The sequence below is a fragment of the Drosophila mauritiana genome, chromosome 3L (genome assembly GCF_004382145.1).
Source record: "Drosophila mauritiana strain mau12 chromosome 3L, ASM438214v1, whole genome shotgun sequence".
Lineage (NCBI taxonomy): Eukaryota > Metazoa > Arthropoda > Insecta > Diptera > Drosophilidae > Drosophila > Drosophila mauritiana.
In genome coordinates, this window is record NC_046669.1 from 19293192 (window position 1) to 19321030 (window position 27839).

The window sequence follows — 27839 nt, forward strand, 5'->3', positions numbered from 1 at the left end:
TTACCACTTTAAGTGGTATTTCTTTTGTTAGTGCACAACGATGTATTCAACTTTTTCACTGCATAATTAAAATATAACGTCCTATTTAAAGTACTGTATTAGGTTGATTGGGAAAGTGTGGATTAACATGATAAGATTACATTTGTTAACTTGTTTTTACAACCATTTAACACATCTTCGCTTAAATTCGATTGCAGTCGCTGGATTGTTCGCGGGATGTTATCGAACTATCGATGGCTCATCGCATTTTTTCGCCCCACCACTGATATTTTGATTTGTTGTTGGGTTGGCGAACAGAGGAAATCGAGAATTCGCTGAGAAAATCTGTTTATAAAACGCAACTAGAGGGCCGCGAAGATGCTGTCCATGCTGCAGGAGAAGCGTCCGCTGAAGCGCACCCGTCTGGGTCCGCCGGACATCTATCCGCAGGACGCGAAGCAGCGAGAGGACGAGCTGACGCCCACGAATGTGAAGCACGGATTCACGACGACGCCACCGCTGTCCGATGAATTTGGTACGGCCCACAACTCAAATGTGAACGCCAGCAAAGTGAGCGCATTCTTCAGCGGCGTCCTAGCCAAGAAGGAGGAGTTGATGACCCTGCCGGACACGGGGCGCAAGAAGCAGCAGATCAACTGCAAGGACAACTTCTGGCCCGTGTCGCCGCGTCGCAAGTGCACGGTGGACGCCTGGTTTAAGGACCTCGCCGGTAACAAACCCCTGCTTAGCCTGGCCAAACGGGCGCCATCGTTCAACAAGAAGGAGGAGATCTTCATTACTCTGTGCGAGAACCAGGTGAACATGCAACGTGCCACCTGGTTCATCAAGCTGAGCGCCGCCTATACGCTTAGCTTCACCGAGTCCAAGAACAAGAAGCGATCCATTTACGACCCGGCTGCCGAGTGGACCGGCAACATGATCAAGTTCATGAAAGAACTGCTCCCCAAACTCCAAGAGTATTATCAGCAGAGTGAGTACAGTCCTTGAGTTCTATAATTTATCAACTCCATTATTCAACTTCTTGATTTTAGGCCACGACAAGTCCTCTTCGAATGGCACCACTTCCGGCAGCCTGACCGCCGCCGGTAATGGTCCTGCCAGCAATGGCACCACTGGCACCACCTCTATTAACTCCGTCACCGGCAGCAATGCTCCCACGAACGTAATCCCCGTACCTAGCATGGCTAGTCCACTGCCACCGATTCACAGTCCAGCTAATGGCCAACAGGGTGCTCCTGGCGGAGGAGTGAGTGCCGGCAGTGTCATGCCGACGACGGGAAGCCTTGGAGGAGTAGTCGGTGGGCCGGGCTCCTCTGTGGTAGGAGGCGCAGCTGGTGCAGGAGCTGCAGTACCACCAGGCTCTACAATTTCCGGAATTGGAAGCCAGTTCGAAGATAGTCGCAATGCGCTTAAGTATTGGAAATACTGCCACCAATTGAGCAAGTACATGTACGAGGAATCACTTTTGGACCGACAGGAATTTCTAAATTGGATCCTCGACCTTTTGGACAAGATGCGTACGCAGGCAAGCTTCGACGAACCGCTGAAGAAATTGGTGCTCAGCTTTGCCCTTCAGTACATGCACGACTTCGTCCAGTCGGAGCGTCTTTGCCGGAAGATGGCCTACATAGTGTCCAAAAAACTGGCCCAGTTGCTGAACACTGTCGTAGAACAGCAGACCATCAAAGAGTTGGACGAGCCGAAGTTGCAACAGGATCCCTATGAGCTGGCGCTTCAGGAACAAATGAGTTGTCCCCATCATCGGGATATAGTGCTGTATTTAAGCACGATCCTACAGATCATCACAATCGAGTGTCCCACAGCACTGGTCTGGAGTGGGATAGCAGCTCACCGAGCACCCTCCTCGCTGTTGGGTAGTCCGCTGGACCATTTGCCGTTGGCGCCCTCAGTCCTACCGATGCCCACACGCTGTCCGCGAACCAATCAGGAGATTCGACGTCAACTGCGGGCCGCCGAGTCGGACATCGTATTGCGCACTCAGCATGCAGAGCAGCGCTGGTTTGCAGCCAAGTGGCTGAGTGCCGGCAAGAATCAATACACCAGTGTGCTGGCCACACTGGACCACTTGGACACGCACTGCTTCGATCGCATGGAACACAATAATAGTATCGATACCCTATACGCACAAATATTTCCCAGCCCAACCGCTAGTCGCAGGCGGGAGGAGGATCAGGTGGAACCTCGTCCGCCTTATGAACCCAAACAAGACAAGGACACGGTACGCATCCTGTGCGAGTGGGCTGTGTCGGGACAGCGTTGGGGAGAACACAGAGCCATGGTTGTGGCCATTCTGCTTGACAAGCGCCAGATTGACGTGACCAGCACGCCGGCGGATCAGCAGTCCAGTGATAAAGATGACAAGGACTCGCTAGCTTCGGGCGCCGGCTTGATTGATGGCCTGCCTGTGTTTCAGCACGTGTTAATGCACTTCCTCGACCACGACGCCCCCGTCCTAGATGAGCACGTGAGCAGTCCCCAGCAGCGCACGGAATTTACCAACCTTGTTCAGCTGTTCAGTGCATTGATTCGCCACGATGTCTTTTCGCACAACGCCTACATGCACACGCTAATTTCACGGGGTGATCTGCTCCTGGAGTCCGTGCTGGTGATCAAATCAGGAACGACGGCCACGAAAACATCGCCGCCACCTCCAGCTCCACCACCAACGACGACGCACGGTTTCGATGATGACGGATTCGGCGGGGGCTTGGACTTCAAACACAACGAATTTGATGATTCCAATGTGGACGACGATTTGGACAAACTGGTGCAAAATATTAAGGAGAAAGGACAGCAGCACGAAGCTCCCGACAGTCCCAAGATCGGTCCTCCAGGCGATGGAGAAACCAATCCTGGCGGTAGCATATCGAGGCATTACGTGTACACTAAGCACTTTCCCATCCCGCAGGATGATCCCAGCATGAGCAGCTACAGCAGTGAAAGCAACCAGCGCTACATCCTGCTCTTCGGTGTCGGCAAAGAGAGGGACGAGAAGAAGCATGCTGTCAAGAAGATGTCTAAGGAAATTGGCAAGCTTTTCACTAAAAAGTTTAGCATAGATGTGGCCGCGGCCGGTCACGTGAAGAAGCACTCGCGCAACGAGTTCAACTTCGAAGCTACCACGTCCAAGTGCCAGCAGATGGCTTATTTCGACCAGCACGTGGTCACCGCCCAGTGTGCGGCCAATGTCCTGGAGCAGCTGAACGGATTCGCGTTAGGGAACAACAACTACCTGCCGGTGCAGGAGCACGTGGCGTTCCTCTTTGATCTGATGGAGCTGGCTCTAAATATCTACAGTCTTTTGGAACTGTGCGATAGTCTGTTGAAGGAGTTGCCTGAGGTGGAGCACCAGTTGCAGCTGAAGAAGTCAAACTTAGTGCGTAGTTACACCACTTCACTCGCCCTCTACATCGTCAGCATCCTGCGGCGCTACCACAGTTGCCTTCTTCTTTCTCCGGAGCAGACGCTGTCTGTATTTGAGGGAGTCTGTCGTACCATTCGGCACGTATCGAATCCAAGCGAGTGCACTTCGGCGGAGCGCTGCATCATTGCCTACCTAAGCGACCTACACGAGTCGTGCGTTTTGCTCCAGGGAAAGGAACAATCGACGGAGTACTACCAGCAGCTGCAGTGCATCAAGCGGTTCAAGGACATTTTCAACACTCCAGAGCAGCTTGAGTGAGTTTAGATCGCAAGTTCTTGCCCAATAATGTAATATATAATATTAACAAATATTATATATTATATTATATATCATTATATTTTAATAATATTAATATTACCATTTTTTATTTAGCCTACCACCGCAGGGTTACAACCCACTGTTGTTGCAGGAGCTGTTCATAGCCCCTCGACGCGGTGGTAAACTGGATCCTCACTGGCTGGGAACTCTGCACGAGTCGCCGGCCAATGTATACAGCTTCGTGTCGAACGCTTTGATAGCCGTCTGCCGAGAGACGGACAACGAGCGGCTGAACGATGTGGCCCTCGCATGTGCCGAACTGACCGCCAGCTGCAACGTCTTGTCCGAGGAGTGGATATACGCTCTGCAGAGTCTGTGCAGCGGCAGTAAGAGTCCGCGTTATCCGCACCTGGGCGGACAGGTCGACATTGGGCAAGTTAAGACTCACAACGCCCTGGCCGTGTTCGTATGCATTCTGGTGGCCAGGCATTGCTTCTCACTAGCCGACTTTGTAAGTAAGTTCGCCCTGCCCACGCTGGCGCGATCTGTGAGCGCTGGTGGAGCCGAACTGAGCGTGGATGCAGAGGCAGGTGCTCGTCTTACATGTCACTTGGTGCTGAAGCTGTTCAAGACCTTGGAGATTCCTCAACCTGGCATGTACTCGGTTAGCACTTCCCCGAATCCACTGCACGCTGTAGGAAACGACTTTAGCATTCGGCTGAGCTGCGATCGTCATCTTCTGGTGGGTGCCCATAAGACCATTCCCATTGCCGCAGTGCTTGCCGTGCTGAAGGCCATTCTCATTGTTGTGGACAATGCGGCGCTTAAAACACCATTGGTTTCTGGCAGCGGCTCCTCCTCCGGTGGATTGGGCGGCGCTTTTGGAAGCGGCAAGCGTAGTGGTTTCAATACACCGGTCCATCCGGGAAGCACACCCAAGAGCAACGAACAACGACCGGCCGATCTCAGCCAGATCCTGGGCACCAGCGATTTACAGTTGGGCAGCAGTTTGACAAGCGAACCCGAAGCCCTGCAACAGCCATCGGTCGGAGGAATGGAGCAGATCTCGCTGTTGGAGTTCGCACAGGCGGTGCTCAAGCAGATCTGCGCCCAGGAACACGTTCTGGAAAGGTGCCTAAAGAACGCAGAGCAACTCTGCGACATGATAATCGACGAAATGTTGACCGCGAAACAGGCACAGCGGGTTCTGCACATGATCTGCTATCCGGAAGCTGAGTTCAACATCATCTCCGAGCTGGATCAGCGTTCAATGATCGTGCGCATACTAGAGAATCTCGGACAGTGGACACTGCGTATCTCGTGGCTGGATCTTCAGCTTATGTACCGCCAATCGCTGAGCAACAACGCGGAGCTTAATGTCTGGCTCGACACAGTGGCACGTGCGGCAATCGACGTCTTTCACATGGAGGAAGTTGTCCTGCCGGGTGCCGTGAAGGCGACCCACAAACCCAAACCGTCCACCTGGCTAGTGGCTCCACTCATCGCTAAACTAACACCAGCGGTGCAGGGCAGGATACTTCGAGTGGCTGGTCAGGTTCTCGAGAGCATGAATTATTTCTCCAAGGTGCCCAAGTCCGATTGCAATAGCTCGGGCAGTGGCGACGAGCGCGAGAAGAGCAACAGTTGTCACAGTAGCAATAGCTATGGACTGGGCGGCGTGCCCGCACGCAACAAGAAGATGCCGCTTAATTACCAACCATTCCTGGGACTCATCCTAACTTGCCTGAAAGGCCAAGACGAGTACAAGGAAAACTTACTGGTTTCGCTCTATGCCCAGTTATCACAATGTCTGCAATCCTTTGCTGAGGTAAGTGTTTACTCTCTACCTCTAAGTTAAACTTAATAGTAACATGACTCCTTTTAGCTGGACACAATTGGTGGCATTGATGAGCCGCAGGCGCGCGAGGAGATTCTCGATGCGCTGCAGTTGCGTTTTTCGCTCGTGGGCGGCATGTTCGAGGCTATCCAAAAGAACAGTACACCCACCACAGACTGGGCCATTCTTCTGGCCCAATTGGTTTGCCAGGGCGTGGTGGATCTCAGCTGCAATCGTGAGCTGTTCACCACCGTGGTGGACATGTTGGCCACATTGGTGCACTCAACGCTGGTCTCTGATGACGAGAGGCACTATATGAACCTGATGAAGAAGCTAAAGAAGGAAATCGGAGAGAAGAACAACGCTTCCATTCGGGTTATTCGGCAGCTTCTTCCACTTTACAAGCAGCCCACTGAGGTGAGTAGTTGACCCTAAACTGGACGAGCTTGGAAACTCAGTGGTATTTATCCTCTTAGGTGATTGCGTGCGAACACTCTGGAATGGACACCAAGGGCAACAAGATCTGCGATATAGACAAAAAGCAACTACGCATTTCGGACAAACAGCGCATCAGCGTGTGGGACATCCTTGAGGGTCACAAGAACCCGGCTCCTCTGTCCTGGGTGTGGTTTGGTGCAGTGAAGCTGGAGCGGAAGCCCCTTACTTACGAGGAAGCTCACCGCAACCTGAAGTATCACACGCACAGTCTGGTCAAGCCCAGTAGTTACTACTATGAGCCGTTGCCACTGCCACCTGAAGACATTGAGCCTGTTCCTGAGAAGATTTGCATAGTAAGTCCATTTTCTATTTGCATTTCCCTTTGACCCTTTCTAAAGGCATTGATTCTATTTCGTAGAAGGATGAAATGAAGGCGGACACGCCCTCGTCGGTGGATCAGTCGCCAAGCGCTGTGGTAGGCGGCACTGGAAGGGGTCGCGGCAAGGGAACGACTACGCGGAAACGCAAGCCCAAGAACCCGAAAACGCCACCGGTGGTCAACACTCAGCAACAGCAGCCTCAGCTGGCACCGCAGCCTCAACAGCCGCAGAATGTGCAGCAACAGCAGTTGCAACAGCAGCAGCAACAACAGCAGCACATGCAACAGCAGCAGATGCAGCCCAACCAAATGGGTCAGATGCCAATGAATATGCCGGTAATGAAATTGTTTTTGTTAATAGTTGAATTGTCAGATTTGCTTTATGAAGGAATCGAAGCAAGCCACTAAAAGCAACATGATGGCAGATAAATTCGAAAGTTGTAAGCTTGTAATCCAGATTTTCTTAACCTTTTTCGGTGCTAAACCATTCTTCTGTTACCCTCGAGCTTAAAATGTAACTCATATGCATTTTTTCCACAGATGAACATGCAGCAGTTTGCACCCAATCCGAACAACATGATGCAGCAGAATGCCATGTTGCAACAGCAGCAGCAGATGCAGCAAATGGGCAACAACCCACTGCAGCAGCAGTTGAATGTGGGCGGTGGCAACGGGCAGCAAAATCCCCAGATGAACTTCATGCAGCAGGGACCAGGAGGCGGTGGAGCCGGACCGCAGGGTATGCCTGGCCAGCAGCAACAGTGGCACAATGCGCCGCAGCAGCAGCAGCCGCCACAACCGTATCACAACCAATACGCTCCGCATCAGCAGAACATGCAGAGTAAGTCGAGTGTTTGATATTCTATATGGTTAAAGATTGTAATCCTTGTCACCTACCATTGCAGCAAATCGCATCGAGCGCCCGCCGTTGAATGCCAACTCCAAGCAGGCGCTATCACAGATGCTACGACAACGACAACCATTCCAGCAGCAAGCGCAACAGGGTCCGGGGGGCGGTTTCAATCCGATGCAGCAACAACCACAACCTTCGCAACAACAGCCCGGTCCTCAGCAGCAGATAAACCCCAACCAAATGCGCCAGCAGCAAATGAATCCCCAGCAAAATCCTCAGTCTGTGGCTGCTTTCAACGCCATGCAGCAGCAGCAGCAGCAGCAGAACGCCCAGCAGCAACAGATGAATCCCAACCAGCAGCAACAGCAGCAGTTCATGCGCGGCGGCAACATGCGACCCGGCATGGCGCCGAACCAGATGAATCAGATGAACATGGGAGGTCAAGGCATGCCGCAGAATCCAATGATGCAGCAACAGATCCCACAGAATATGGTGGGCATGGTCAACCCGAATGCCAACCAAATGATGCAGGGCGGTGGAGCTCAGGGAGGCAACGGTGTGGGGGTTGGTGTAGGCGTCGGCGTTGGCGGCGCCGGCAACAATCCCAACATGGGCATGGGAGGCATGCCTCAGCAGGGCATGATGCAACAGCAGCCGCAGCAACAGCCACAACAGCAGGTGCAGTTCCAGAACTTCCAGAATCAGTACCAGCAGCAGCAGCAGCAACAGCAGGGCATGCAGCAACAGGGCGGTGGAGCAGGCGTTGGAGTGGGCGTGGGCATGGCGCCCAATCAGCAACAACAGCAGCAGGCCAACATGATGGGCAACTTCAATCCGCAGATGCAGCAGGCGAATCGCAACAATCCCGACTTTATGGCCGCCGCAGCGGTTGCCCAGCAGCAGCAGCAACAACAACAGCAGCAGCGCGTTGTTCCCGGAGGAATGATGGCCGGCAACCGGAACCAGTACATGAACCAGGCGCCCAACGTAACCATGTCCACCATGATGGGTCCAGGGCCGGGTGGCGTCGTCGGCCAGGTGCCTCCGTACGCCCGACAGCAGTCGGCGGGAGGAGGCAAACCCGGCGTCCTCAACACCCAGCAGCAGTTCCAGCAGCAGCAGCAGCAACAACAGCAGCTGAGGCACCAGCAAATGATGCAGATGCAGGGCATGGGTGGCGGCGCGGGCGGCGGCATGGGAGCCGGGCCCCAGCAGGCGGGTGGCGCCGTTGGCGGTGGCGGCGGAGGCGGAATGGTGCCGCAGCAGCAGAGCATGAACCAGCAACAAACGCCGAACCTGGTGGCTCAGCTCCAGCGGCAGAACATGATGGGCCAGCAGCAGTATCAACCTCCACCGTACTAGATCGAAGACACTTCTTAATAGTAAGCTTAGTCCTAATCCTTTATTTATCAGATGAATTTGCAATAAATGTACATTCAAAACTAACTTTGTTTTTCATACAAAATTTTTTTGGGATATTAAAAAAATATAAAATACAAACGATTTCAATAATTGCATTTTAAAATATTTGGCAGCTACAGATTAATAAAGTTTCAACTTTATTTGTCTATTATTTTATCCATTGGAACATACGTTAAATTTCAATGGGTTACCAATATAAAATTATAAAAAAAAATTATAAAAATTAAAAAGTAAGTAAAAGTAATAAACGGCTTAGAAAAAAGTATAGAATATTGACTTTAATTTAATTTATATTATTTTAGTTAAAAGAAATTTAACTACAAAGCTTTAATAACTTTATCTTTGCATTAGCTTTGTCGTGGGCTATCGTTTAACCATCGCATACTTGGGCCACCTCTAATCAGCTGAGCGCCGATGGCTGCGTTGGTGTGCGTGGGTGTTTGTGTGCATGTGAATTAGTAATAATATAGTTCTCGTTCCCCAGATTTAAACGTTTGTTTGCGATATAACTACACTTTAAGCTATTTAGTGAAATAGTCCAGCTGCTGCGAGTACTACACCTATTTGGAAAACGGAAAGCCAGCCAACGATTGCCTCCGTGGCGCACTTCATTCATCGATTGCACCGAATTCCGATTCGAAGTGCTACATTTCGCAGTTTTGTTTGGAATTGCTGGGCAGGAGGACGTGCTACTTTGGTGGCTTATAATAGGCGAGCACAGTTCCCCTCGAGAAATGAGTGAAGTTCCGGAGAGCAGTAAAAAGCGTCAGAAGACGGTGAGTAGATAGATGTGTACATATGTGGCCCTGTGCCCAAAAACGCTGATCAAACCCAATTTCTTTAACTCTATTAGAACAAGTGGCCCGAAAAAATTCACCTACAGCTGTGGAATATGTCTGAATTTATCAATCTATTTGATCAGCCTGGGTTGTTTGAATATACATATGTATCTTCAGATCCCCAGATCGCTCTCCCCAGTTCCCCCAAACGCATTCTTTCCCTCTTCCGGTTTAAATGCTCTCCATATGGGTCGCCAGACACGTAACACCAGAATTCCCGGCCTAATCTTATCTTGCGCCATGGAAATGACATTTACCCCACATTTAAATTCGCACTTGACTGCCAAAAAGCATCTATTGCATGCTTGCAGTTGATAAGATTGCCTTCATCATACATTCTTTAATTAAACTACAATGTATGGAAATATTTAAAATGTATTTCTCGAGAAATGTTGATTCATCAGAAATATGCAACACATGCAAATAAAACCGCAAGTCTTGCGTTTTTCCATTTCAAGCAGTCTGATTAAAAACAATCGTTTTTAATGCTTGAAAAAATATAAATACATTTTTGAGATAGGTTTGGAATTCCCGCATTAACTTGCTCCGAAGAAAAGTCCTCTTTTTCAGTTACAAACCATCTCAACATGAGGTAAAACAATGAATGGCTTATGCAACAGGCAACTATTTCCTTGATAACAACTGGTTGCCACAGCGAATGTTATTGCTATGGCTAAAACAGGTTCAAATTAGAAAGAAAGTCTTGCGAGCCAACTAAAGTGGTAGTGGCAGTAAAGGTGTCAAGTCGGAGACATCAGCTCGAATGGGCCACTTTGTGGTCGGAGTTGGCCAAAAGTAGTTGAAATCTTGGTCAACAGCCCGGCTTCACTTGCAGGTTGAATGACCACGGAGATAACTTGCGGCTGAGTCTTTTTTGGGGCATTGTTTTTAATTTATTAATCACACTGAACCAAATTAATACAAGTAATGATAAATAATTAGTTTCTATTAGGGAAATTCTGAAAATAATTATTTTTATATTTTTTTGTTATATTTTTTTTGCTAAATAAAGCCATAGTACTAATAGTTTATTGCTTTCATTGTTTATTTCGCGCAGCTTACTTTCTAAGCTTTTTTACGGCCAGTAATTTGATTTCCATATAGCAACATTTGGGCTTAATGGTTATTGCTTTTATGTGTCATTGCATTACGCGGTAGTTTTATGGATACTATTTAAATCGTTAGTTGTGATTACCCAATTGAATGACTTAAACAATTTGAATGCACAAAGAAAGGGCTATAATTAATTTGCTTTCAACATCCAATGCATAATAATAATAGTAATAGACAACTGTGTAAGAAGATCTAGACAAAATATGATACTTTTTCTCTTGCATATGCTATATTTAACTTTATTCCCCGAAAAATAATATGCAAATATGTACTTAGCTGTTTAAACGACTGTTTGACTGCAATAAAAACAAAGCAAATTTAAGTTTATCTGCTAAGCACCTCCATAAACGGGTTCCTATGTGGACCACCACCACTGGATATCCCACAGCTCCACCCAGTGGATCGTTGCCAAGTTTGGTTTTCCTCTCGCCTGCAGCCTGTGGAATTTCAGTTGCAGTTTGGAGCTTCGGCGAGAAAGTTCAGCGTTTTCGGCGGTTGTCTGCTTGGTTAACTTGGCTTTTCAACTGCGGAACTCTCACTTGTTTAATTATCAAAGAGCGCACATTGTCCGATTCCCGCTTTCTTTTCACCTGCCCAACGTTTCGTTTCGTTTTCTGTTGGAAAATGTTTACCCGATGTGCCAATTCGCTTGGCCACTACCATAATAATATTAACAATAACAACAGTGCTGGCTGTGCTGCTTCCCCGAAGAGATGCTGCCTTCCGAGTGTGGAAAAGCCAGAAGATGCGGTAAGTTCCATTCGGATGATGCATCTTTAGATGGTATCTCGAGTAGGAGAGGTCTGTTTGTTTTACCCGACGGCTATGAAGTGTTTTGCTTTTATCAGATAAACAAAAGTTTGCAGATAAATAAAAACTACTTGGGCAAATATGTACAAACATCAAGTATGAAGAGGTGCTTCAATTAAGGTAGACCAGGAGCACTTTTAAAACTAGCCCAGTGCCATTTCTTTATTTATTGGATTGTTCCATTTCCGTTCCATTTGACCTTTTGCCACATTAGGGCTTAAAAGCAAGGGAGTTTATAATAAGGCAGCAGCAGAAGGCCAAGAAAGAATGGGATTAGTAAGCGAACAAGCAGACTGACAGACAGACTGTGCAAACATTTTCTCCATATGGAACTGGAACCGGGGAGTCTAAATGATGCGTGCGTGGATCGGCGATCGAGAGATCAGGGCGAGATAGTATACGATATACTCATGGACATCTCTCTGACTCGCACACTCTCTTCGAGCTCCATTCTCGGTCACATTTGAAGGCAGAGCGGCCCATATAATACCATAAATATTATTGAAAACTTTCAGTTCGCTTTCGACGCTCGTCGCGTGTCTATGACGAAATCCATCCAGAGTGAGCTCGTTTTCCGCGCAATCTGAGTCGAATCCGCATCGCTATCAGTGCTCGATGTAAAATAATTGAACTATTAAGGCAAGAGTTACTTCGGAATTACTTCGATTGCATTTGAGTGCTAAATAAAATATAATAACAATGCCGAATCAGCCAATTGGATTTTATCCCCATATCAAAAGAAGGGTAAGACCAAAAGGGCGAATTAAAAGATTCAAAACTATAACTTAAGCTAAATACGGATTCTGCCAGAGTTCAAATCAGATACAAAAACAGTCTGACAGGCATTTTGTTTAAAACGAAGCGCCACTAAACACTGAAATCTTAATTATCTGGCTCAGTAAGCGTAAAAATGCAAATAGTATAGTGGCTTTTGGAGGACTGAGATCAGCGGAGGGTAAAGTAAAACGCTCAAATGAAAATCCAGCACAGTGACCCACTTCTAAGCCATCTGCGAATATGGCTAAGCTGATAAGAAAGCTATAAAAATCGAAAACTACTGCTCATTTTAGTTAGCAATGCACTTAGTCTTAATTCCAAAATATTATGTAATATATGTTAAAAATGGAGTCATAAGGCATTTCATTTCGAAATTAAAGTTAACAAAAAACTGAGTTCAAATAATTATATTGGCACAATACAGGCGACTACCACGAATGTAAATTTGTGCCCACTTTTCCCTTCGCGATAGATCCCCGGCCAATACCCATGGGCATACCCATATCGCATAGCTCCATTCGCCCATTCGCGATTCTGCACACTCGAGTTCCAGCGGAAGGTCAACAAACTGAACGTTGGAGCTCAGCACGAATATCGCCCCGGGGTCAAAGCAAAGTATTTCGATGATGACTTGCCTCTGGCACTGGATTCCGATTCTGATTCTGATTTTGGCTTCAGCCCCTTTGAGTTTGGCTTTTGTGGCCGCCGTGGCTAAGAATCTGAAAAGAAGGCGCCCGAGGCGGCATCCATCGCCAACCCAACTTGACATGAATATTAATTTATGTTAATTTCGAAAGCTAAACCCGATTACGTTTCTGTTTGCAGTGCCTACAGGTGGCGACGAATGTGACCGAGCAGAAGCACCATGTCACCAGGGAGACGCGCGGCAAGAATCTGGGACTCTGCCGAGGATTCCGAGGATGCACGGTGTGGCTGACTGGTAAGGGCGTCAATATGGTATATATTACTAGTTGGAAATGCAGTGAACTTAAGGAAAAGATCAAATCCGAAACTCATGTAGCATCATTGCCTTATTAAGGCTTCAAAAACAAGAATCATAGTTTTCATTTATCAAATAATAATATAAATAATAAATAATTATAATAAAATAAGTTAGTTCGTTGTTGTAATTTGGTTGTTTTATGAATTCATTTCCACTGTTACGCTTTTGAATATACATATATAATAATAATAATGTAATAATTCCTTTGCAGGCCTCAGTGGCGCTGGAAAGACCTCGATTGCCTTCGAGCTGGAGGCGTACCTGGTATCCCGGGGCATTCCGGCGTACGGACTGGACGGCGACAACATTCGCACCGGACTGAACAAGAACCTGGGCTTCACGCCCGCCGATCGCGAGGAAAACATTCGCCGCGTGGGCGAGGTGGCCAAGTTGTTTGCCGACAGCGGAGTGGTGGCCATCTGCAGCTTCGTTTCGCCCTTCGCCGACGATCGTGAGATGGCGCGCAAGATCCACAAGGATGCGGGTCTGAAGTTCTTTGAGATATTCGTGGACACTCCGCTGGATGTGTGCGAGACCCGGGACGTGAAGGGTCTATACAAGAAGGCGCGCGAGGGCGTGATCAAAGGATTCACGGGCATCACGCAGGAGTACGAGCGACCCCAGATGCCGGAGCTGGTGGTCAACACGCACGGCTACACGGTGCGCGAGTCCACTCAGAAGCTGGTGACGCTGCTCGAACAGGAGGGCATTATTCCGCGCTCGCTGCGCGACGTAGACCTGCTGCCGGAGCTTTATCCCAGCGAATCCATTGCCACGGAGGCACTGCGTCACGAGGCCGAGTCGCTGCAAGCCATCGAAATCAGCACCGTGGAGCTGCAGTGGGTGCAAGTACTGGCCGAGGGATGGGCATATCCACTGCGCGGCTTCATGCGCGAGGATGAGTACCTGCAGACGCTGCACTTCAACACACTTCAGAGCGGCATGGACGGTTCCTATCGCGAGAACCACTCGGTGCCCATTGTTTTGAGCGCCACGCAGGCGGACAAGGATCGGCTGGACGGCTGCTCCTCGCTGACTCTCAAATACCAAGGCAAGGCGGTAGCCATTCTGCGGCGTCCCGAGTTCTACTTTCAGCGTAAGGAAGAGCGGCTGGCCCGCCAGTTCGGCACCAGCAATCCCAATCACCCGTACAGTAAGCAGGTCTACGAGTCCGGGGATTATTTGGTCGGCGGCGATCTGGCAGTGATCGAGCGTATCCGCTGGGAGGACGGACTGGATCAGTACAGGCTGACTCCCAACGAGTTAAGGCGCCGCTTTAAGGAGCTCAATGCCGACGCCATCTTCGCCTTTCAGTTGCGCAATCCCATCCACAATGGCCATGCCCTGCTCATGCAAGACACTCGCCGCCAGCTGCTGGAGCGCGGCTTCAAGCAGCCAGTGCTGCTGCTGCATCCTCTAGGTGGCTGGACCAAGGACGACGATGTGCCGCTGGATGTGCGCATGAAGCAGCACCAGGCCGTGCTCGACGCAGGTGTCTTGCGACGAGAGGACACGGTGCTGGCCATCTTTCCCTCGCCAATGATGTACGCCGGTCCCACGGAGGTGCAGTGGCACGCCAAGGCGCGCATGAACGCCGGCGCGAACTTCTACATTGTAGGCCGCGATCCGGCTGGCATGCCGCATCCGGCAAAGGAAACTTATCCGGATGGAAACCTATACGATGCCACCCATGGTGCGCGAGTGCTTAAGATGGCTCAGGGACTTGACAGCATGGAGGTAGGGTTCCAACTGCCTTAGGTCAAATCTAGCAGACTGTAAAATCGATATTTTCTTTTTAGATCCTGCCCTTCCGTGTTGCTGCCTATGACAAGAGCGCCAGTAGAATGGCCTTCTTTGAGCCCAAGAGGAAGGATGAGTTTGAGTTCATCTCGGGGACCAAGATGCGCACCCTGGCCAAAACGGGAGTCAGTCCGCCGGACGGCTTTATGGAACCGGTGGCGTGGCGCATCCTGGCCACCTACTACCAGAACCTGCCGCAGTCGTAACCCGCTGTCCACACTCGATCCGCAACGTGCAATTCCTCCTAGTTATAGCTTCTGTGCTTATTATACATATATATTTCAAGCTAAAGGCGCTTACCACTTACCACATCTTTTTTCCATCGTTCTAAGCCCAAATCCGTGGCTGTCCCCGTGTGTGAATGTTGTGCTCCTCCTAACTAAATGTTCGTATCGTACAATCTACTTGTATCTACACTTAAGTCACCCAATTCTTTTTATCTTAAGCAAAATGTCGTGCAGCTATTTTGTGGACGGTTTTTAATACATATATAAATAATAAATAGCAAATTACTTATTAAACTGATTGTATTTTTTGCGTTTATGAGGTTTTCCCATAAAGCTATTGTTCCTATGAACAATATGATCCAGTATGCTAAGAAAGATTAATTTATGCGGTGAAAATGGGCCAGCAAATTATACAAATTCATAGCAACAGTTAATAGAAACTATTGCAGCTGTAATAAAAGCTAACATAAAAACAAAAATTAAACTGATCTAAAAACGTGTTTTTAGATGCTTTCCTGATAATTAATGAAATTGTTTTAATATCACGGCCCAGAAGTGGGAATGCCTGCTAGTGGAGCCTGCACTTATACTTATGATACTGCACTACCACTTTTTACAATTGGGGCTGCTGCAGTTGGGCAAGATCATCACCATAGTAACCATCGTAACTAACAATATAATTTTTAATTTGAATTTCGCGCCAAACGGTCGCAACTCAACACCGATCAACGGTGCGATCTGTCAAGATCGCCAATGCGATAAGTTGGCAGCGCTATCAGCTGTTTTATAAGCGACATATGTTGGAAATTTTCCAAGTTCTTGGAACATGCGGTCGCTCAACGCGTTTTAGTCTCGCACAGAACTTTGGCACAAATCCACCTTGTGCTTTTGCAAAATGGCCGCTGGTTCTGACTAGCACAACTTCGTAAATTTCAAGCAGCGAAAGCATACATCGCGAACATCATATATGTATCATATATATCAGATCTATACCAGATCAGATATATACCAACCAGATCGATGGAACTCAGCAACAACAATAAGTCAAACAGGCGGCTGACAATGACAATGGCGCCAGGCATAATTGATCAGGGTTATCATAACGGTAACCAACATAGAGGAGGAGCCAGAAGTAATGGTCGTTGACCATGGAGTAAAAGAGAAAGAGGTGGACGTAGACCATCATTAAATAAAACGGGACCTAGGCCGGAAAAAAAATTCTGAAGGAGGCGGGTCTTCCAAAGACAGCATCCCCTCTTTCAGAACACCCGTTATTTTTCATTTCTTTGAGCTCGCTTTTGGGCTAGACTTTGTCACTCAAATTTCGGCGGCCTTATGATTTTACTTTACGTTGTAAATGTATTAAAGCTTGCACTTTAATAGGTATATTTTCAAGAATCACATATTTTTTTTTTTATTTAATTAAATTTAAAATTAATTTTTTTTTTGTTTTATGTCGTTGTTTATTAGGCAGCTGGGATCCTCGAAGAAAGCGTTTCCTGAAGAAAACCCGAAAAGCTTTATGAAAATAGGGGCAACAAATTGTTTTTTTATTCCTTAAACAAAAAAAGAAAAACCGTAAAAAAACTTCTGACCGAGACTCAGAAGCTAAATTGTATACTATTTTTATGTATTCGTGTTGTCCGGGGCTGTTAACCGAAAATTTTCGTTTAGTTCAGAATTATTTTGGTTTTGTTTGTTATTAATTTGTACAGATTGGACTTGTTGTTGCCCTTCATTAATGAAGCCATGATTTTGATAAGGATTGTATTGATTTTGGTTATAATACTGTTGCTCGTAATAATTAGGTTGGACTTGTTCGAATTCATGCGCGTCTTGGAATCTAAGTTCGTCAATAGACATTTTAGTTAGTTCACTGTCCGATGGTCTTAGTCGTTTAGTAATCGGGAAGTTAGTATTTTTATATGTAGAGGGTTGTTGTAGTCGAGGGTATGTATTTCCTCTAAAATGTGTTGTTTGGGGATTTTGGGCTTTGTTGGGATATTGTTGGAAAGGATTTTTTTGAATAATGGGTTATGTGTTTATGTATTGGTTGGGTCTGAAATAATTAGGTGCGTGCCACATGGGTGGGTTGTTAGTCATCTGCTGTGTATAGCTAGGTCTAAATGGTTGAATGTATTGATAAAAATTAGGTTTGAAGGGTTGGGAATATTGTGAGTAACTTGGTCGATATTGAGTTTGAACTTTTGTATTGAATTTTTGTGCTTTCGAATTCTGATTAGAATTTGAATTTTATTACGATATTCTGGGTTTTTATAAAATTCAAAATTAATGTGTTCTTCATAGATTCCCTCATTTTGTGCAATGGTAATTAAGGATCTTAAGTCCGTAATATCGTGATGGGCTAAAAAAGTAAATAATTGTATTGGTAGTTTCCTTATCAGTATCTTAATAGAGTCTTTAATAGCCTGAATAAAAATAAGAAAATCCGATTGGTTACCTTCCAGGTGTAGTTTCGAAATTAATAATTAACGTCGTCTTTCCGCTTCTTCGCAGAATGCTCTTAGGTTTCCTCTGTATGGTGTCTCCCTGAAGTTCTCCAGAAGTTTGTAGTTTGGTGTTTGAGTTTTAAGTTCCGCGATGAGTCTTGCTTTAAGGGTAGGCCAATCTTCGATGTTCGGAAGTTCCAAAGATCGTGTAACCTGTCCGTCCAAGTTCCTTTCGATGGCTCCCAGTAGAATCCTCTGTTGTCGGACATCATTTGTTTGGTAGAGCGAAATTACGTAATCCACTCTGCTGACAAAGGTGTGAAGGGTTTCTGGATCACCCTTGAATGGCATAATGTCTTTAAGCTGCCGACGGGCTTCGGCAAGGTTGTTGTCGCTCAGCGCAGCGATTTGGGGTGCGGCAATAATTGGTTGTGACATTTTTATTGTAAAATTTTTAAATTTTGTGTTTAATTTTTTTTTTTCTTTCGGATTCAATGTTATTATTATTTTTAAGCTTTCTAGTTTCACTTTTTTTTTTATTTTTTGTAAATTTTTATGTTGTATTATTAAAATTCTATATTGTTCTTTTTTTTATTTTTATATGTTGGTTTTAAAACTTAGTTGCTTTTGGACTTAATGTTTTTGTTTCGTATTTCACTTCCACTTATTATTGGATAACCGAATTGGAATTATAATCCAAGTTGAAGAGTTTTCACGAATTTATTTTGGGAGATGTTTCGAGCACTGAACTATAAAATTTAACTTATTTTCCACTCGAAGGTTCTCTATTTCGGATACTTTTGTATCCTACCGACTGCGCCAGTAAAATTGTTGTTTTATTTTTGAGTCAAACTAATGTCCCGTCAACGGGACAACGCCAAGAAATAAAAAAATAATTTATAGGAGAAATAGTTTCACGGCTTTATTCTTTGGATCTCAGCTTAAGACTAAAAATCAAATGCAAATTGGATTGAGGATAAGCCTCAGTATTTGAACAATATTTGTATTTCGGGAGAGCCTCGCTCTTGGGTTCTTAAGATTAGGAAGTGTTGAAGTGTCAAATGGAATTGAAACCACAAATCTGCCTTCCTCGTTGGTACAGTTGTTTCTTGGAATTTTCTTTCGCATTCTGCATTGTCTGTAATTGTATCATCGGCTTCATCTTCCAATTCCCAAAAGCGTTCCAGGTCCTTTAGATTTATTGTTGTAGTGGCACTTATTATTTTTTGCTTTGCTGCTCGAGTTATATTTCCGGACACAATCCATCCAAATCTGGTTTTTAGTCCCAAGATTCCATTCACGGTTTTTATTTTCTCCATCATAATCAGGGGAAATAGATCCACACCTATCACCATGTCAATTCTGCTTGGCACTCTTTGTTGATATCAATATCAAACTTTTCGCTGGGAAGGGCTCTATGGAGTGTTGGTAAAACCAATGCTTCCGTTGATGTTTTGAAGCTGCTTGGAATTTTTGGTTTGATCGTCAGGTGGACGCTGTTTTTGGATAATTGAGTAGTCTGGGAGATACCTTCGACCTCTATAGTACTCCTTACTCTGGGAATCCTTAATATTTGTGCTGCCTCCTTTGAAATCAGTCTTCTGGGATCCGCCGTCAATAAACACCTTTTTCACTTGCTTGAGGCTATTACTGTTGATACTGCGTTTTGTGTCTTCATGAAGAAGGCTGTTGTGTCCTTTGGAGTATCGATTGCATGTAATTTCCTTTCTGCAATCGATAGCATTATGCTTTCCAAAGCATCTAAAGCACATGCTGTTCTTTTGAACGAATTCTTTTATTTTATAAATTGAGATTTTATCATATCGTGGCCATCCTTAGAGCAAAAGGCAAATTATCTAACTTGCACTTTTCTTGTAGCAATTTCTGCTAAAATTACGGTAGCAGAGCTTTCTATTTTTCCTTTTTCCTTTATGATGAATATGCTCTCGGTCGCAGTATCCAAAAACTTCCTTAAGTTTTCCTCATCATGGGGCAGCAAGCACTCCAGTTGCATTAATTTGTTGAAGTGTTGGGAGAATATTTTTCTGCTATTCTCATAGCATTTGCAGATAAGCTCCCAGGCTGCTGTATAGCTAGCCGCTGATCCCGTTATCAAATGGCTAACCACCATTTGAGCTTCTCCTTTTAAGCAGGCTCTTAAATATCCCAGCTTCCTTGTGTTGCTGAGATCCTTCCTGCTGTCTATTAGCTCAGAGCTCGTAAAATGTTGGCCATTCCTTCGAATTTCCATTGAACGTTGGAAGGTCCACTTTTGGGAGTTCTGGCACGTCGTAGTTGGAACTTTTGAACTGTTCCAACTTCATTTGAAGTACCATCTCTAATGCGGCCACTTCAGATTGCAGAATGTCGGTCTCATCTAGATCAAAGGCAGTTCTGTCATACTTGTTTTCAAGCAGTTTCAGTGTGTCCGTCACGTTGGACCAATGACTTTTCATCATTGCCAGCTGCTTGACTAGTTCAATCTCACTTGAACTATCTAGGGTTTCGTAGATTAGGCTCATCTGTTGCCTCACCTTGTCCGCTCTTCTATCCACCAGTTGAACCAGATTGTAAACTGGACTGGAGCTCCGAGCTGATGCGGTATCAGATAATTTTGATCCGCTCGGTATTTTTATTTCTTCAAGTGTCTCTACCTTTAATAGTGACTCCTTGTAGGCCTTGGTAGCATCCATAGTTTTCATAAATATTTTATCATTAAAATATTGATGATCGCCAACTCCCAATTTTACCAGCGCATTGTTGTTAGTAGTAAATCGGACTACCAATACATCTATTGCTGATATAAATGCCTTTTCCTGGATGACTTGCAGTATTTTTTTCTGCAACTCTCCTTGGTCTTGCATCAATTTCACAGATATTTCCGACAACATCTTGGGAAAACAATCACTGTGACTTTTTTGTGCTTTCTGCTTGAATTCTTTAGCGTGATCCGTTGGAGGATTTTTTGATTGGTCGCCCAGTTGACCTAGCTGTGCCTCGACTCACAGCTGATAAATCAGCCAAGGAAAAGCAAGAACACAATGTTTCACCTTATAGTCCTAGTACTTTAAGGCGTGGTCTTTTATTCTGTGTTTCTTACCACTGGTGGGGGAAACAACAGAATCCGGCTCGAAGGACCAAAATGTTCACACTATAAACTTGTGCGTACACTACTTGAGTTCAATTCGGGTGTTTGAATCTAACTATATAATGCAGCGCTTGTAAGACGATGCAGTCAGCGTTTGTAAATGCAGCTGAGTTTTATTCTTAAATCTATGTAGGATATTTATTGTTTAGCACAATTGTTTATCTTAGTAATATTTTGATATTATAATAGTTTGCTTATTATATTAGCTATTTAATAAAAAGATGACTCGTGCCAACACTTCTTGATCTCCGGACATACGACGACTACACAACTGCGCCTTACTCCGGACACGACAACTTTCGGCTTTAAGATCTTTTAACTACACAACTTTCAACTCGCTTTGTTCTACTTCGACTCTCTCTATGCTTGTCCTATTTTCCTATATCTATTTGCGCTCACGACGCTACCCTTTGAGATGATTATCGATCTATCGATAACTATCGTTACATCTACACTGGGAGCACCACTGGGAGCACCATATTTGAAAGCTGAAATAGTGCAAAATGTCCTTGTGCTGGAGGCATAATTTAACATCGTCTGCGTACATAAGTAAACGCGAATGGTTTATTACTAATAGGAGGTCGTTAATAAATGAGGTAAAAAGAAGCGGACCAATTTGGCTTCCTTGTGGGACACCGGTTGTGGCTCGGAGAATACAAGATAGAGAATTTTTAAAGAAGACCTGTTACGTCCTGCCATACAGATAGCTTAAAATCCAACTTAGAAGATCAACAGGAAAACCTAATAGATCAAGTTTCCTTACTAGGAGGTAATGATTAACAGATGATGACATCTGTTTGAAGATTATTTTTTTTTATTAAGGTAAACAGTTTCAGTAGAGGCTTGAACAAGGCTTCCGCACTGAGCACACAGCCAGGGATTCCATCGGGACCTGGCGAATAGACCAGTTTAACACGCTGAAGATCGTTAAGCAGTGAGCTTTCGTTTATAGTGGGGCAAAATATTAGATTCGACTTAGATACCGCATAAGAGTATGGCTGTTCGGAATGAGGTAAAGTTGAATATGTTGTTTGAAAAAACTTGGCGAATAGATCGGCTATTGCCTCATCCGATGTTACCGTAGTGTTTTCAAAAAATAGTGAGGAAGGGTAAGAAATTCTTTTTCGCTTAGTGTTAACGAAATTATAAAACTTTTTCGGATCCTGTGCGAACTGGAACTTACAACGGTTTAAATAATTCCTGTAGCACTGAGCATTAAGCACGGTAAAGTTTAATCGAGCGCTTAAATTTTTAGAAAGGATGGACTGAGAACCGGTATTTTAAAATTTTCTATAAAGTCTGGACTTTACATTTCTTAGGTGTGTCAGCTCTTTATTAAACCAAGGAGGTTTAGAGATTGACGGATAGTACATCGGAACACAAGAGTCAAAAATGATTTAATTGTGGTATAAAACATATTAATCGCATCCGTCATTATGTTGCAGGAATAAAGATCGGACCGAAATTTTGCCTTGCGAAAACAGTGAATTCACTTTGTTGACTTCTCTGATTTTACTTTAAATACGGTACCTACATATGTCGATTGTCACCTCGAAAGTAGGATGATATATATGAATCTTGAGGTTGAGTAAGAGGTGCTACCCTGGACAGAAACACACTTTCTGGACTTGTTACAAAACATATATCCAATAGTCGACTAAGAGAGTATCAAATATAATTTACTTGCGACAACGATAAGTCGAGCAAGCCGTCAATAAATTCATGTTGTGCTAAAGGGAGAAGGATATTTAAATTTTCTTCTGGGGACCTCGTTGTGCCAGGTATATTAAAATCACCTAGAACTACCAATTGCTCCCTGTCAGAAAGTTTATTTAAGATGGATTGGATAGCGGACAGATGATTCTGATATTCTGAGAATTCAGAAGACGGTGCAATATACGAGCACGTAATATAAACTGATCTGTCGGAAAAAGACAGCTTTACGCATAAGAATTCAGAGTTACGGTACTCGTCTAAAAGTAACTCCTCCGAAACGAGGGTAGATCTAACCTCAATTAAGACTCCACCTCCCCGTCTGGAGGGACGGTCATACCTATATATTGTGTATATACCTGGGAAGACTTTGAAGTTAAGTATCTCCGGCTTTAACCAAGTCTCTGTGAACACTATTATATGGGATGCAAAGGAAAGGCTATCACAATACAATTTGGTTAGTTTGCTACGCAAGCCTGTAGAATTTTTATAGGAAATAGTAAGATTTCCTAGGAAATAGAAGATTTGAAGAAGAGAATGAAGATGAAGAGGCGGATGGTGCAGTGGTCTGGCCACGTGAGAGCTTCGAACTCTTTTACCACCATACTATCCGGCCAAAAATCACCCGAACATATGGTCGAAAAAAGCTCATTAGGGACAGTTATCTTGAAAGATCATATGTCCCTAGCGTAAGAGAAGTTAAATTTTTCCACTTTTATATTATCGGCTTTTGTTTTGTCTTGTATATACCGCTTGCCATTCCACCTCCACCCGCAGAATGAATTGGACCAGTCTGCTGCCAAGCACCATGTGCAATCATCCGCCTTCTCGTGTCCAAAGCGCTTCAGATAGCTGCGAAAGCAACCGTGCCCACTGATCGCTGCGTTAAATGGAACGTTATTTCGCCATGCTTCCGTTCTATCCACGGCTTGATATTAGGAATCAGCTGCTGCGTCCAGCGACTCTTTAGTCCGCGGCTCCACCTGTGCTGCCATGTCTACAGGGTGCGCTGCCTTGCTTCTGCTCCTATTGACCTCTTGGCGCAGGAGGAGAGGCTTTTATAGTTCCTTAGATCTCGACGATCATACGGACAGACGGTCATGGCTAGATCGACTCGGCTATTGATCCTGATCAAGAATATATACTTTATATAGTCGGAAACTCTTCCTTCCTTTTACTCTACGAGTAACGGAAGTAACGAGTAACACAGATATATAGATTTATGATTTAAGCTGCAACTTGATGACCCGTGCAACTCATGCTCCGGTCCATATTCTTAATCCTCTCACGACTTCGGTCATTGGACATGATCCAGACAATTTAAGAATAATCCCTGAGCAAACACAGATTGGTATTGGGTTTCTTAAGTTCCCCTCAAGGTCACACTGCATGCCTGCTCCGAAAATACCTCCATCTCCCACTCCTAACCTGCCGGTATCCACCGTCACGGACAGAATTGTACCTGGTGGTCTGGTTCTTGCCGATATCTGGGCAGGTCCATGTACAAAAGGACGTTGTCATCGCATAGTTTGTCAAAACTACATTGTTAACAAAATTATGATTTCGCTTAAAAACCAGCGAATTGCAGCATTGCAGCATGGACATTTTTGCTAAGTATATAGTCCTCCGAACGGACTCCACAATGCTCCACAGCACAATCTGTCTACACGACTTTGGGTCCGACGCGTCGAGCTCGCCGGCCTCTGCGATGACAGAAGCTCGGCGCTACGAAACGACTCATAAAATATTTTTCCAATAAGAAAAGTTTTTGGTTTTGCACATGATTTATTTTTATAAAATTGTATACGTTTAATCATTAATATTACAAGTAATTTATTAATATCAAATATTCAATTAGTTATCATTTAATTTCACATTATTTAATTTACTGCGCTGTGTATGTGTTCATAATTGTTTATTGCTGCCGATCGATTCGCATCGATGGACTACTTTTAATTGGTGATATCTCGCAAATTTCTGCAAATCTTCGTTAATGTTTTATTATTAGGTGTAACGTTTTATTGACAAAGTCATGTGGTGTGGGGCAAAGAACAAAATAAATAGAGTACGAACTAACCAAATGAAATGTGTGTGAAGATTAAGAAGAATAATAATATAAGCACCCTCGATCTGTGCGATACTACCACATACTATATGATATAAAGTTATTGCCGGGTAGGGGGAGGTGTGGGGCGGATGGGGGGGTGTACACCCTTGGGTTATTGTGCGTCTGGACCTCCTCCATCGTATTCCCAACGTAATGGCAAAAGGGTCTCTGAATCGATCGAAAGTACACACAAGCAATGAGCAAAACAAGGACAGGTGAACTAATCATATGCATACATAGTACATACAATATATTTGTTTTACAATTAATAATTTACAAATCGACAACCATGGCTGCTAGAGAAAATCATAATTCCGTAAATACTAAAACCTCTTCGAGAAGGACGCGGGCGGGTTGGATTGGCTGCTCTTCGATTTTCGCTATCGCTGGATCGTTTTATCTTCTTTAAACTTGAGTTATATACGTATATATGTATATATATTATCATGCCTAGGTATATTTCGTACACGCTGTCGTCATATACTTTATTTAATAACTGTTTCATAATGCAATTTGTGTTCTATTCCATTATCGCGCTTATTCGGTTAAAGGGAGCCGGCTGCTGATTGATTTTCAAGGTTGATTTAGATGTCAGTTAATGTCCGCTCGTTCGGGGTCCCGCTTGTACTCGAACCTAACAGGAGTTAAGAAAACTACTACCTCGTAGTTACCACCATAAACCACTACCGTGTAGACGTTGCCACCATGCCGCTTCAGTGCCGAGCGCACGTTGCCACGTCAAAGCAGACTGCACCTGGACAACCAACTGTCCTTCGTCCGACTGTCCATCGGTTTCAGCTGATGGCCGCCCTTTGGTGGGTTGTTCGCCTCCTGCGCACACAAAGGATGTAAATGGTTAGCCACAGTGAAAAAAACCGCTTTGTCCGAGTCTCGCCACCCGCACACTCACCATTCGCTTTTCCGTTTTCGCTTTGATATCACTGGCTAGGGTGAGGAAGGCTTCTTCCACGTTGATGCTGGCTTTTGCGGAGGTCTCCATGAACTTGATGCCATACTCGATGGCCAATTGTTCGCCGCGCTCCTTTGAAACCTACAACGGGTGGAAAATTGCTTAATTAGCGGCGATATGGACAGACAGCTTTATGAAGATGAAAAGAATATTGCGCCAAATCATTGCCAATCCCTTATTGGATTTAATAACAAATGATTATGCGCTAACTAAATTACCATACCTGTCGCTTATCGGTCAATTCGCACTTGTTTCCCAACAGCATTTTCTCGACATCGGCGGAGGCGTTTTCCTCGATATTCCTGATCCAGTTTTTGATGTTCTCGAAGGACTTCTCCTGGGTTATGTCATATACCAGCATGATGCCCATGGCACCTCTGTAATAGGCCGTGGTGATTGTGCGAAAACGCTCCTGGCCGGCAGTGTCCCTGGAAAATGATTGGAGGTATAGGTAATTAGAGAATACAGATGAATTGCATATTACTTACCATATCTGCAGCTTAATCTTCTTGTTATCTAATTCAATTGTTCTAATTTTAAAATCGATACCTGCAAAGAGAAAACAGATGAGCATATATATACACACACATGTACGTTTGCTAATTAATTTAAATAATTTGGCAAGAGGCTAAACCTGTTTGGTCGGAACCCATGACATCGCAGCCAAAATAAGAGACGAAGAGAACCGAAATCCACAAACCACGCAATTAATTTAAACAATGTCGTTAAGTAAATGCCCCAAAATTGGAAGTGTCGCGAGGAAAACGTGCCAAAAACGAAAATAAACAATTATTAGCCACGAGCAGAAATGGGAATCGCTCCACTTTTGTGTTTACAAGTACGGGAAAGCACAGTGTGCACGTCAAATATTATTGTGATTATTATTTGAATAAGCTTAAAATCATAAGCACAATGTGGTTAAACTGCCACTTGAAGTTGTACTGATGATGATTCGAATTTATTAAAAAGTATTTGCTGTGTTTCGTAGGAAGGTTTCACTGTACTCGTACGGGAACAACTACTTGGATTCCCTCTTTGACTGGGCATGGGCCTGCCTGTTGGGTATATAATAGGGCATTCCCGATTCGGCGTGCGACGGGCCAGTCTCGTATCGGAACAATCCGGCTTCTGGGGCGATAAGAGCAGCGAAAGTACAAAGACTCTGGGTACTCGGACTGAGTACTTACTATCGCTTTCCTATGCGGGTGTGAATCTCATGGCGAGATAAAGCATCCGGATATGTTCCTTACGGGGAAATCTTAATAAGCGCGAGAAATCAAACATGGTGGGAGTGCCCCTCCCATGGAAACAACAATACTTATGACAAATGCCCGGATGGGGCAGGAAATAAAAAAAGAAAAGAGGAGAACGCTGACATTTTATGAGTCACTGGGCCAGAAGCTCGGATTCCGAATTGCGAATGAGTTCATGCAAACGAAGGTGTTATAATTAATAACAAAAAAAAGAAGAATCGGAAGACACGATAAACGCGGATGATGGCACTCACCTATTGTGGATATAAACGTTGTGTTGAAGGCGTCCTCGGAGAATCGGAAGAGGATGCACGTCTTGCCCACTCCGGAGTCACCGATCAGGAGCAGTTTGAACAGATAGTCGTAGGTCTTGGCCATTTTGTGTGCTTTTGCGGTAGGATCACAGTATCTGGCCCGATAATAGTGCTTAGCTGGGGGTTAGGGTAAGGGTTAAGGGTGATGCACTGTACACGTCGTCGTCTCCTTAATCAACTGACTGACTTCCTCTCCGATTCTTGGCTAATAACACTAATCACGATTATGCCCCATGCGTGCCGTTTAGCGTATGTATGTACATATAAACTATACCCAGACGTAACCGCACAAATCCACAATCGAATTGAATCGACTCGAATCGAAAACGTATAGTTTTTTCCTTCTCTCCGCAGCGCAGCTCTTTTTCTCTTGGGTGTGTGTGTTGTGTTTTCGATTTCGGAGCCGTGTCAAAAATGGCGACGTAGTTTTAAGACCTTTTTATTGTCTGCGCCCGAGTTTCGGTTTTCGTGCGGCGGCTTTTCCGGTGGGCAAATGCAAAGGCGCTCGCTACACAGTGCGAGTGTATGTTGGTTTGTTGTGGATATTACGTGGAAATTAAGTTAATTACTGCTTTCTAATTACGCCCGTACAAAAAATATGAGTTTCGATAATTCCTTGCTGCGCAACACTGGCGCGTCGTCGCCTATCGATAGCTTATCGTGCGATGGTGAAAACAGCTGTT

At 45.0% G+C, this 27839-nt stretch overlaps 3 protein-coding genes across 5 annotated transcripts; 2 read left to right on the forward strand and 1 right to left on the reverse strand.

The window, feature by feature from the left end:
- The first annotated feature begins 273 nt into the window (after positions 1-273).
- On the forward strand, positions 274-8652 carry LOC117139223 (mediator of RNA polymerase II transcription subunit 12). Its single transcript, XM_033301424.1, has 8 exons — positions 274-970; positions 1032-3699; positions 3818-5531; positions 5589-5957; positions 6017-6331; positions 6397-6693; positions 6898-7198; positions 7263-8652. The coding sequence occupies exons 1-8, from the start codon at positions 358-360 to the stop codon at positions 8570-8572; spliced, it is 7587 nt and encodes a 2528-aa protein (XP_033157315.1). The 5' UTR covers positions 274-357; the 3' UTR covers positions 8573-8652.
- A 419-nt stretch (positions 8653-9071) lies between these two features.
- On the forward strand, positions 9072-15489 carry LOC117140657 (bifunctional 3'-phosphoadenosine 5'-phosphosulfate synthase). Of its 3 annotated transcripts, none has more exons than XM_033303701.1 (4): positions 9072-9408; positions 12997-13111; positions 13386-14911; positions 14974-15488. In XM_033303701.1, the coding sequence occupies exons 1-4, from the start codon at positions 9367-9369 to the stop codon at positions 15178-15180; spliced, it is 1890 nt and encodes a 629-aa protein (XP_033159592.1). In that variant the 5' UTR covers positions 9072-9366; the 3' UTR covers positions 15181-15488. The 3 variants fall into 3 exon arrangements, with proteins under 3 accessions (XP_033159592.1, XP_033159589.1, XP_033159591.1); XM_033303698.1 differs by lacking the exon at positions 9072-9408 and adding an exon at positions 11031-11334 and having other exon boundaries at positions 14974-15489; XM_033303700.1 differs by lacking the exon at positions 9072-9408 and adding an exon at positions 11911-12138 and having other exon boundaries at positions 14974-15489.
- Positions 15490-24835: 9346 nt separating this feature from the next.
- LOC117140678 (ras-related protein Rab-8A) lies at positions 24836-27766 on the reverse strand. The gene is made up of 5 exons (XM_033303732.1): positions 27097-27766; positions 26078-26138; positions 25813-26017; positions 25530-25670; positions 24836-25450 (listed from the first exon to the last, which is right to left on the reverse strand). Exons 1-5 carry the CDS (start codon positions 27218-27220, stop codon positions 25358-25360), a joined length of 624 nt encoding a protein of 207 aa, XP_033159623.1. The 5' UTR covers positions 27221-27766; the 3' UTR covers positions 24836-25357.
- Between the last annotated feature and the right edge of the window lie 73 nt (positions 27767-27839).